This window comes from Mandrillus leucophaeus, unplaced genomic scaffold (genome assembly GCF_000951045.1).
Source record: "Mandrillus leucophaeus isolate KB7577 unplaced genomic scaffold, Mleu.le_1.0 Scaffold206, whole genome shotgun sequence".
NCBI lineage: Eukaryota > Metazoa > Chordata > Mammalia > Primates > Cercopithecidae > Mandrillus > Mandrillus leucophaeus.
This window is the reverse complement of record NW_012102099.1, coordinates 319,260-330,938: the sequence shown is the minus strand read 5'-3', so window position 1 is coordinate 330,938 and position 11,679 is coordinate 319,260. Positions and strand designations below refer to the sequence as shown.

Here is an 11,679-nt window from a genome sequence, read left to right as displayed (position 1 = left end):
GATCATAGACCTAAATGTAAGAGCTAAAATTGTAAGACTTTTAGAAGAAAATAAAAAATAAGTGCAAAATATTTGTGACCTTAGACAGTGTATCTTAGATATGACAGCAAAAACAAGCTACAAAAGACAAAAACAGATAAATTGGACTTTGTCAAAATTAAAAGCTTTTGGACTGTAAAGGATACCATCAAGAAAGTGAAAAGATAACCTTAGAGAAAATACTTGCAAATCATGTATCTGATAAGGGACTAGTGCCCAGAATATATAAAGAACTCTTGCAACTTGATGAAAAAGATAAATAACCAAATTAAAATATGGGTAAAGGATCTAAATAAACATTTCTTCAAAGAAGGTGTACAAATGGCTAATAAGTATATTAAATGGTGCTAAACATCATTAGCTATCAGGGAAATGCATATCAAAACTATAATGGGATCCCACTTTACACTTGCCAGGATAACTATAGATAATAGCAATGGTTGGCTGGGATGTGGACAAACTGGGACTCTTACACATTGCTGGATAGAATGTAGAAAGCTGGCCAGGCACGGTGGCTCACGCCTGTAATCCCAGCACTTTGGGAGGCTGAGGCGGGTGGATCATGAGGTCAGGAGTTTGAGACCAGCCTAGCCAACATGGTGGAACCCCGTCTCTACTAACAATACAAAAATTAGTAGGGCATGGTGACAGGTGCCTGTAATCCCAGCTACTCGGGAGGCTGAGGCAGGAGAATCACTTGAACCTGGGAGGTGGAGGTTGCAGTGAGCAGAGATCACGATATTGCACTCCAGTCTGGGCAACAAGAGCAAAACTCCAAATTCCGTTTAAAAAAAAAAAAAAAAAGTAGAACGCTGCAGTCACTTTGGAGAACAGTCTGGCAGTTCCTCAAAAATTAAGTGTAGAGTTACCATATGATCAAACAGTTCCACTCCCAAGTGTATACCCAAGAGAGATGAAAACATGTTCACATAAAATCTTGTACATGAATGTTTATAGTAGCATTATTTATCATAATACAGAAGTGGAAACAACCCAAATGTCAACTTCCAAATGGATAAAGTGTGGTATAGTGATACAATGGAATGTTATTTAATAATAAAGAATAAAGTACTGATGCATGCAACAACATGGATGAACCTTGAAAATACTATGCTAAGTGAAAGAAGCCAACCACAAAATACCACATATTGTGTGATTCCGCTTAAATGACATGTCCAGAATGTCCACATTATACTTTCTATAGAGTTAGAAAGTAGATTAGTGGTTTCCTGAGGCTGGGGGAGGGAGTTGGGGGAATTGGCTGGTGACTACTGGGTAAAGAGTTTCTTTCTGGGGTGATGAAATGGTCTAAAATAGAATGTGGTGGTGGTTGCACAACTCTGAATATACCAAAAACTATTGAATGAGCACTTTAAATTGGTAAATTATATGTGAATTATGTTCAATATAGTTGTGTTTAGATATCTGTAAAAATGATGGTACAAATATTCTTTTTCACAAACCTTTTTTTTTTTTTGTTTATAGTTGTTTATTTGCACATCTAGTAATTTGTCCCAAGGGAAGAGTATGTAAAAGAACGTAAGCCATTTTAAGGCCTTTCATGTATGCTACAAAATTGCACTCCAGAAGGTTTATACAGTTTTGCATTTCATTAGCCTGTTTTGTTTTATCTTTGACAACCTAAAGAATTTATTAGTAGTATTCGTCTGAGGATCCTCTAGATCTATCAGAGCGTCTTTCTTATAGAAGACATTCAATAAATAAATGTCCTAAGTGAGCAAAACATTTTTGGTTGATTTTTAGGTGCAAATGGTTTCTTTTGATTTTAATTAAGATGCCTTTGTTTATTAGTGATATTGACATCTTTTCTTATTCTATTGGCTTTGTATAACTTTGTGAATTGTCTCTTCATGTGCTTTGCCTACTTTTCTATTGTGGTAACTATCTTTTATAAATGTTGTATAATTAGTTAAAAATATATTAGGCTGGGCATGGTGGATCATGCCTGTAATCCCAGCTCTCTGGGAGGCCAAGGTGGACGGATCACTTGAGCCTAAGAGTTCGAGACCAGCCTGGGCAATATAGTGAGACCCCATCTCTTAAAAAAAAAAAAACAATAAAAATATATGAAAAGATTAACTCATTGTCTATCATATGGATTATAAATATCCCCCCAAATTTGTCACTTGCTTGTTAATTTTATTTATGATGATTTAAAAATTACAATGTATTTTTTGGTGTTCAAGTCTGTTTTTGTTCCCATTGTGATATTTTCATTTGCCTATCACTTTCTTAGAGAAAAGATAAACATTGATTCATTCTTTTGTAGGTGTTTTATGATTTCATTGAAAACAAAATCTTCAATGCATCTAGTATTTATTTTGTTGTAGGATAAAAGATAACAACATAGGTTTCTCTTATAGTTCATCAGGTATCCCACTACTGTTTATTGAGTCATGTTTTCTGTTACCACTCTTACTATATACCAAAGTTTTACGTACATTCTGGCTGGTTTCTGAGCTTTCTATTGTCTTCCATTGCTTTGCTTAAAATTTAAAGTTTATTTTTCTGACTTTCCATACTTGAATATGGTCGAATAAGTCCCCCTTTATTAATCTTGTTTTATTTAAAAATGGTCATTTTCACTAATTTTCCAGTTCAGTAGTTTTATTCTCTCAGTGTAATGTGATTTATCACCCCATTGCTCACTCTATTCATCTCCCAATGCCCAACTAAAAAACTTTAGAAGACTGAGGCTCTTGCCCTGGCCCCATCACTTTCTAGCTATGTGGGCTTAGTCTAGTATTGAACATGTCTGACTCTCACTTTTCCCCTCTGTAAGTCAGTGAGAATTATATATTTCCTATAAGGTTATGAGGTTCAAATGGAATAATGTGTATACAGGCACTTGGTAAACAATGTGGTCATATGCAAGTGCTTTTTATGGTTTTACCTAAGGGGCCACTGAGGGCCAGAGAAGTGTCGGGACCTATGTAAGGTCACAAGTAAGTTCATGTGGAACACATCTAAAACTAGAACCCCAGCCAGTGTCCCAGGGCCCTTCCAGCTGGGCTCTGCTGCCTGCAGTCTTAGGTGTCTTCTGATTAGCCTGTGTAGTGGTCTTGGTATAAGTGTTTCTCCTGTACTGTCCCCTATAGGTTGTGGCTGGCCATACCATTTCCCTGGTTCCCCCCACGCTCCTGATTACCTGGAAGGGCCATTTGGATAGTGTGGCAGACATCCTGTATGTGGACAACTTCCAGTTGGTTATCAGCGCTGGCCAGGACCGGGACGTCAAGGCTTGGAAACTCTCCGGTGATGCCATTGGTATGGGTCCTGCTGAAGCTCAGCCATGCCCATGGCCGCCCTTTTCTCTGTCCCTGTCTGAACATAAGCTGGTATGAACTTTGTACTCTGTGGGGAGGGACTCTCAGGCCACAGCAAATGCCTTTGCTTAAATAATATTACAGTCTGCCCAATTGTCCGTTCAGCAAATGGTCCTTCCATCTATTCACCCATTCATCCAATATTATTCACCTATGTATATTTTGCAAATCATATATCTGATAAGGCATATTCCTTTCTCTTTTAAAAAATAAACTTAATTGTTGCATTGTATATATAAAAAAACCCCCATACAAACTCGAACGGTTCAGCTTGGTGAATTTTGACAAAGTAAACACATCCCCACATAGCCACCGTTCATGTCAAGAAACAATTAGGGCCAGGTGTGATGGCTCACTCCTCTAATCCCAACACTTTTTTGTCCCCTTTTCTTCCTGGGCTGTCTTCCTTTTTTTTTTTTTTTTTGTAGTGCCCTGTCTCTACTAAAAATACAAAAATTAGCCGGGCATGGTGGTGTATTCCTGTAATCCCAGCTACTTGAGAGGCTGAGGCAGGAGAATCATTTGAACCTGGTAGGCAGAGGTTGCAGTGAGCCGAGATCATGCCATTGCACTCCAGCCTGGGCAACAGAGTGAGACTCCATCTCAAAAAAAAAAAAAACAAAAAGAATTAAAAGTGACTTATGTACCACCATTACAGTATTACAGCATTCTGTATTTTTCTATGTACATTTATGAGAAAGTTTTTTATTTTCATATGCTTTCGTGTTCCTGCCTAGCATTCTTTTGTTTCAACTTGAAGGGGTCCCTTTAGCATTTATTTAAAGGCAGATCTAATGGTGATGAACTCCTCTTGTTTTTATTTATCTGGGAAAAGTTTTATATTTCCTTCATTTTTAAAGGACAACTTTCCTGGATATAGTATTTTTGGATGAGATTTTTTTGTTTTTGTTATTTTTTATTTTTTATTTTTATTATTTATTTATTTATTTATTTATTTGTGACAGAGTCTCACTGTGTCACCTAGGCTGGAATGCAGTGGTGTGATCTCGGCTTACTGCAAGCTCCACCTCCTGGATTCATGCCATTCTCCTGCCTCAGCCTCCTGACTAGCTGGGCCTACAGGCACCCACCACCACGCCCGGCTAATTTTTTGTATTTGTAGTAGAGATGGGGTTTCACCGTGTTCGCCAGGATGGTCTTGATCTCCTGACCTTGTGATCTGCCTGCCTCAGCCTCCCAAAGTGCTGGGATTACAGCACTGCACTTGGCCGAGTTTTTGTTCTTTTTATAATGTGTCTCCTTGTGGATTACTTTGACTTTATCCTAGTTGGAATCCCTTGAGCTTCTTAAATATAGGTTTCTTTTCCTTTTTAAGATTTGAAACATTTTCAGCCATTATTTACTAAAATAAGCTTTTTGTCCCTTTCTCTCTCTCTCTCTCCTCCTTCTGGTACTACCATAATGCATATATTGTCCATTTGACGATGTCTCATAAATCCCTTAGGCTTTCTTTACTCTTTAAAATTCTTTTTTCTTTTTGCTTCTTTGACTGGATATCTTCAAGTCTGCTGATTTTTCCTTCTGCTTGATCAAGTCTACTGTAGATGACCTTTGAATTCAATTATTTTATTTTTCATCTTTGGCTCTAGAATTTTTTTTTTCTTTCTTCGAGATGGGGTCTTGCTCTGCCACCCAGGCTTGAGTGCAGTGGCACGAATTCAGCTCACTGAAGCCTTGACCTCCCAGCCTCAAGTGATCTTCCCACCTCAGCCTCCTGAGTAGCTGGGACTACAGGTGCATGCCATCACGCCTGGCTAATTTTTTGTATTGTTTGTAGAGACAGGGTTTCACCATGTTGCCCAGGCTGGCCTTGAATTCCTGAGCTCAAGTGATCCGCCCGCCTAAGCTTCCCAAAGTGTTGGGATTATAGTTGTGGGCCACCATGGCTAGCCTCTGTTTGGTTCTTTTCTATATTTTCTGGGTCCTCACTAGTATTCTCATTTTGTTCATGTATTGTTTCTGAGCTTGTTGAGCATTTTTATCATGGTTACTTAGAATTCTTTGTCAAATAATTCATATACCTCAATTTCTTTAGCGGCAGTAAATTTGCAATTTACATGCATAAGTTTATTTTTTTTAGGAGTCCATTATCTCTTGCTCCCTCTGGTGTCTGTTTGGAGTACTGCAAGTTCTCTAGAGCTGCTACAAGCTTCCCCCAGGCCTCTAGAATATGCTAGGTCCTTCAATAGTCTGAGAGAGGCAAGACAGAAACCAGTCTCTTGGGTACCCCTCAAAGGCTAACAGAGGCTAACACTGGATATATATGCTCCAAATCTTCTTCCTCAGGGAGAAGCTGGAAGTTGGGTTATTTTCCCTACTCATTCCTCAGAGCGGCAGGAGGGACTCTGATAGTGAGTGTATGCTAGTCTAAATTGTCACCTTTGCTCTTAGTAGCCCAGTCTGGTGCCCCTTCCTGTCAGTGCTTAGATTCAGGCAAGACAGAAACTGGTTCATCATGCAGCCCTCTGAAAAGTCTGCATGTTAGATGTACATCTCAGTCTTTCCCTCCCAGGGAGAAGCTGGAAGCTGGGGGTTCCTTCCCAATCTGCTTCACTGAGCCAGGAGGAGGGATTACAAGTGAGCACCATGAATTTTCCTACTGGCTTCAGTGCAGCTGGTGTGTGTGTGTGTGTGTGTGTGTTTGTTTGCTTTGCATTCATCTGGGATGAATGGTCCTGGTTTCTGGTCCATGTACTGTTGTTCAGTCAGTGTCTCCATAAGGGGAAGGAGGTGCTGGATCTTCCTATTCTACCATCTTGCTGATGTCACCCATTTTTTGTATCTTTCAAAGACGTCTTTGACTATCCCCTAAATATAGTATCTAGTGTTTTTTTTAGAAGCTTGATTGTTTTAAAAATCAGATTTTTGAAGTGTAATTTACATCCAATAAAAGCACGTTTTAAAAGTATATAGTTCTATGAGGTTTCATGAATGCATAGAATTGTGTAATTGGTATCACAATCAAGATATAGACATTACCCCAAAAAGCGACCTCATGCCTCCTCAAAATAAACTCTATTTCCTTCTCCTAACCCCTGGCAGCCATTGATCTGTTTTGTCTCTATAGTTTTGCCTTTTCCAGATTATCATAAATGGAAACATACACATGTAGCTGAGTGAAATTCTAACTTTCACTTAGCATAATCAATTTTAGATTCATCTGTGTTGTTGAATGTTTCAGTAGTTTGTTCTTTTTATTGCTGAGTATTATTCCACTGTATGGCTCTGTCATAGTTTGTTAATCCATTCACCAGTTATAGGACATTTGGGTCATTGTCAGTTTTGGGTGATTATGAATGAAGCTGTTTTAAACATTGTTTTCATTTCTGTTGGGTAAGTATTTAGAAGCAGAACGACTGGGTTGTATGGTTAAGTGTATTGAAACTTTATGAGAAATGACCAAACTGTTTTGCATTTCTACCTCTGCGTCTTCATTAACATTTGGTGTTTGATCTGTTATTATTTTAAATTTTAATAATCTATGATTATAGCATGATATTTCAATACTCTTTCAATAATTTATAAAACAACTCTACAGAAAATCATTAATGATATAGAATACTTGAATAACACTATCAAACAATTTTACTTAATTGACATTTATAGATCACTCCATTCATAAACAAAATAAACATTATTATTATTATTATTATTATTATTATTATTATTATTTTGAGACGGAGTCTCGCTCTGTCGCCAGGCTGGAGTGCAGTGGCGCAATCTCGGCTCACTGCCGACTTTAGTTGATATTATTTCCCCCAGAGCATTTGCTCTTTCCTCTGTATAGGGCTGAGCATCTCCATCAAGTTGGGGATTGAACTGGGTTGGGGCTGAGTAGCAGCTTTAGGAGGACTCAGTTTGCCTCTGTGTTCAGTTGTCTCAAGGATGAAATCTGTGTCTGTTTCAGGCTCCTCCTTCAGTGGGACTCTGTTTCCCAATGATCTCATTCTGCTTTTCTATACCAGCACCTACAACCCCAGCCTCCCTGGTGCTCGGCAAATGTCCTAACAAGAAAAACAGCTGTGCATTCAGGCGAGATTTTTTAATCATGCCAGCCACAGTGGATGTCAGAAGCTCTGCTGGTCTCTGTCTCTCTAAGCCAAGTCTGATTCTCATTAAGCCTGTGTGTAGACTCAGGAGTGCCCCCGAGAAAGAAAGCAGCTCCTACTCCGAGCTTTTCTTGGAAAAACTTGTCCCTTTCTGTCATTTTAGTTCACCTGGCCCTCTGCTTCTATTGCTCTCCAGTGATTTTTTTTTGTTTTTAATGATTTTGTACCTATCTGTTTTATTTTTCTTAACTTTAAAAATCCTGCAGCAGGAGAATGGCCTGCTACTCACTATTCTCTGCCCAGGAGCAGGACTTAATTCTGTTTTCACTATCTACTTTTTACTCCAGCCCCATTCCTTCCTCCACCACCCCCAATCTCATATCTGATGGGTGTCTGACCATTTTATGCCATTGCCATTTTACACACAAGCTACCTGAAGCCCAGCTGAGGATCATTCTGTCACTGCCATAGTACTCTCCCCATCTCAGTTCACATGTGGGGCAGGATGCTTTAGGCCTGAGCTCCGAGTGTGTCCTAGGGCTTCTGTCTGGCTCCTCCACATATTTGTGGAGTACTCAGTGTCATGCTTGGCATATGGTGGGCACTCAACATTTGAGTGGGTGTGGGGGCTGAGGGTAGGGGTTGCTAGCTGACCCCTGAAGGTGGAGGATAAGGGGCAGAGGGCTTGGAGGAGGGGAGTATGCCAGTTGTGGTTCTGAGCAGTGTCTGGTCAAATCACAGGAACATTTGGCCTGAGTGTGTGGAAAAGACTACAGGATGCCCGTGATGGTCCTCATGAAAACAGAGCAAGCTTAGAGGAAGAGGGCAGCTCCACTGGCACCACCCAGAAGGCCTTCCATCTGGAACTGCAGTGAGTGAGCACAGCCTGCTTGATCTTCTCTGGCCTGAGGAGGGAGAGGCTGTGAGTCTTCCCAGGTCCCAGGAAGCCTCTGCCTGGGTTGGGTAGAGCTAGACATGGGTGAGGAGGACCCTCAGAAGGCCAGAGGCTTGAGAGTTGTAGGCAACTCTAGTCCACAGTGGCAGCTATGGCTGGAGAGCCCAGGCCCTGTTTTAGCCCAGCTCAGCTGAAAGGTTGAGTGGTGAAAGGGGAAAATACAAAAACCCAAGTGCTTGGATGGGGCCCTGTCCCCCAAATCTGACTGTCCCCTAGTCAGATTTGCTAGAGCTGACTTCCCTGCAGAGGTCATTGCTGCATGGCCAGAGGTCCCTGGCAGAGGAGTGCTCAGGCCCAAGGCCCTGATCCTGAGTGGACATTTGTGTTATTTCCCTGATTTGCAGGGAACATCAGGCTGCTGGCTACTTGTTCCTCCCCCTGCAGTTTCATCTCCTACCCACTCCATCCACTCCATCCTTATTCCTGACCAAGTCTCCAGTAATTCTGGTTCATTCGAGAAAATGTGTATTGAGATCCTACTGACTGCCAGACCTTGTGCTAGGTTCTAGAGATACAAGACATCCAGACACAGTCCTGCTTCAGAGAACTACAGTTTACTCGGGGAGGTGGACGTGCAGGCTCATGGCTGCAGTTTTATGTGATAAGTAATGAGAGTATTAGGAACAGGGATGGCTCAGAGGACAATCTACGTGATTGAGTGGATCAAGTAAGGAAGGCTGCATAGGAGAGGTGATTTTGGAGTTGGGTTTTGACATTTAAAGTAGGAGTCTGTCAGGTATCCACAGAATCTTTGTGGCTCCAGTGCTGCCATCAAGGCATACATCTTCACAGTGCTGTGGAGGGACATCAAACAAGGCAAAGGCAGGGTTTCCCTGGGGCAGGGGGCAGACATGTTTGAATAGTCCACAAGGGGAGGTCCAGATAAAGCCAGACGGGGTGTCAGGTCTGCATGGTGGAGAGGACAGAGTGGTGGGAGAGTGGCAGGACTTGCTGGGCCAGCTGCATCGATCCAGGATTTGCAAATTCCATACTTGCTCAGTGATGGGCTCTGGGAATTTGCCCTGGGGGAGGGATGGAAGTTTGGAAAGGATCAGGCCCAGGAAGGGAGAGCCTTTCAGGGTTTCTGGGAGGGTCACCCTGCCTTGTGGTGGGGGGACATCTTGTGAAGAAAAGCCCCCCACACTAGGGAGCAGCGGGATCTGGCTGAGGCCCTGATATACCAGCGGCGAGAGCAGGCGGCGCTGATGGCCCTCCTGCATGGGAAGGCAGATAAGGAGACAGAAGCTTGGGCCAGGCTGCAGAAGATGGCCCTGATGTCCCCATGGGCCGGAGAGCGCCCCCTGGAAGACATTGAGGACAGCTGGAGCAAGTGGGAGTCCAGGGACAAGCAGGTAAGGCTGGGAGGGGAGCACAGGGAGGGGTGCGGGGACCCCCAACTCGCAGGCTTCACTCTTGGGCGTGGCTCCTGCAGGTGAGCAAAGTCTTGGGAGCGGCGTATAAGCCCAGGGAACGCTTGCGGAATACCAGGTTCCTGTCCATGAGGGTGCCGTACGGCTGGATGAAGCAGCAGGTGAGGCGGGATGGGGCGGCTCCCCAGGAGGCTGGGTCAGGGGCCAGGGAATCCCATGTCCACCGGCAGCCACCCTTGTGCCCACACAGCCCTTCAGTGGGGGTGGACGGGAGCATTTGTCCTTTAACAGGATTCTGGGCCATAGACAGTTCTGGGATGAGACTGATGTGTCTGGTTTGTTTGCCAAAGCCCTGGCTGAGGTCACTGGCGCAGCTTTTGTCCTTGAGAACAAGCCTCAAGGGCCTGTGGGACAAGGTCCCCCTTGGGCAGGGCCCCTGTCTATAGCCTCCAAGCATTTCCTATGGTCTGTGGCTGTCCATTTGCTGGTTAGCATATTTCCCACCTGTGTCCCCACTACCGTGGTGCTCAAACAGCAGACCAGGGTGTCGTGCCAGGCCCGTAGTAAGAGACAGGGTAAATGGAAGGAGTGGCTCTCCACTGGGGACAGAAAGGAGCAGGGGATGTTCGAAAGAGCAGATTAGAGCTCCAGATTTGAGATCCCAGCCTCTCCCAGCCTCCCTGTCCTTATCTGCCATGGGAGATAACACTGAAGGCCATGTCTCTGCAGGGCCCCCCTGTCCCGGGCTGGGGAGAGGCTGGTGTGAGATGGATTGTTCCAAGGAGCTCTTTGCACCTGGGCCTCACCCAGCGTCCAGCTCGAGGCCTCATTCGCAGTAGCGGACAGTCTCCTCGCCAGCTCACAGGGTCGTCAGAAGCAGCATAATTGGGTGGAGAGCAGGGCTGGGTGCCTGGCCTGGTGCAGGGTGGTTGCATGGGTCTGCAGACAACGGTGGTTAGTGGCAACCACGGTCCTCTGGACATGCCTTCTTGGCATGGGAAGACCTCAGGGCACCTGATCCTGGGTGTCCCTGGCTCCACCTGGTGCCCCGTTCCCGCTCCCCACTCTGTTCCCTGCAGATCTCGCCTCAGGTCTACCAAAGCCTGCACTTCAATGATCTGATGCCCACCCAGCAGCCCGACTTCCTGACCAGCAGGGGCCCAGACCAGCAGGACCAGCACATCCGCCTGGTAGCCCGCGATGTCCAGAAGGACCTGGTGCCCAGCAGGGAGCAGGCTGTGCTGGATACCATGGACAGCACGCCTGCAGCCACCTCCTCCCCATCTTCCTTGTTATCTGTCACCGCCTCAGCCTCCAAGCTGCTGGACTCCAGCTTGCCTGCCTTCCTGAGGCCCCAGTTCTCTTTCTTGCTGCGGCCCCAGTCGGCCTCCACGGCCCATTCCACCCCCTCAGTCCCATCCCCGGTGTCCAAGTCCACCCTGCAGAGGTCAGCAACCCCCAAGCACATTGTCTCCTCCCTCGAGCGGCCCCCAAGGCCTCTGAAGGCCACCTTCATGTCCTCTGTGAAGGAGGGCTCCCACGTCAGGTTCTGAGGTGCTCTGCCATCTTCTCTAGTCCAGCAGCAGGGCCACCAGGCCCATGGCGGGCCTGCATGTCCCTGGCTTATTCCCTACCGGACCCAGAGGATATGGCCCTTCCCCCGGCCGCCCCACTTGCCTCTCTGGGGAAGTCCACCTGTCTCCTAATCTTATCTTCTCTCTGGCCCCGCACAGAGCCCTGGGGCAGAAAATAAATGTTCTCAGCTGTGGGCGTCCACAGGCGATGAGGTCGGGCTGTGTGTTCCTTACCCCCTTAGGTCCCTCCTTATCTGAGACCGTTCACATCCCTTGGCCCTGGCAGAGGCAGAGAGGAGAGTCCCTCTCCAAGGACACCTGGGC

The 11,679-nt window shown here is 44.9% G+C and overlaps 1 protein-coding gene across 1 annotated transcript in view; it reads left to right on the top strand.

Moving 5' to 3' along the window:
• The window catches only part of EFCAB8 (EF-hand calcium binding domain 8), a 120,685-nt gene extending 109,351 nt beyond the window's left edge, over nt 1-11,334 (top strand). The window contains exons 24-28 of the mRNA XM_011979873.1: nt 3,159-3,327; nt 8,198-8,327; nt 9,559-9,763; nt 9,844-9,942; nt 10,861-11,334. Coding sequence (XP_011835263.1) covers nt 3,159-3,327; nt 8,198-8,327; nt 9,559-9,763; nt 9,844-9,942; nt 10,861-11,334 — 1,077 coding nt within the window. The remainder of the gene's footprint in view (nt 1-3,158; nt 3,328-8,197; nt 8,328-9,558; nt 9,764-9,843; nt 9,943-10,860) is intronic.
• The last annotated feature ends 345 nt before the right edge of the window (nt 11,335-11,679 follow it).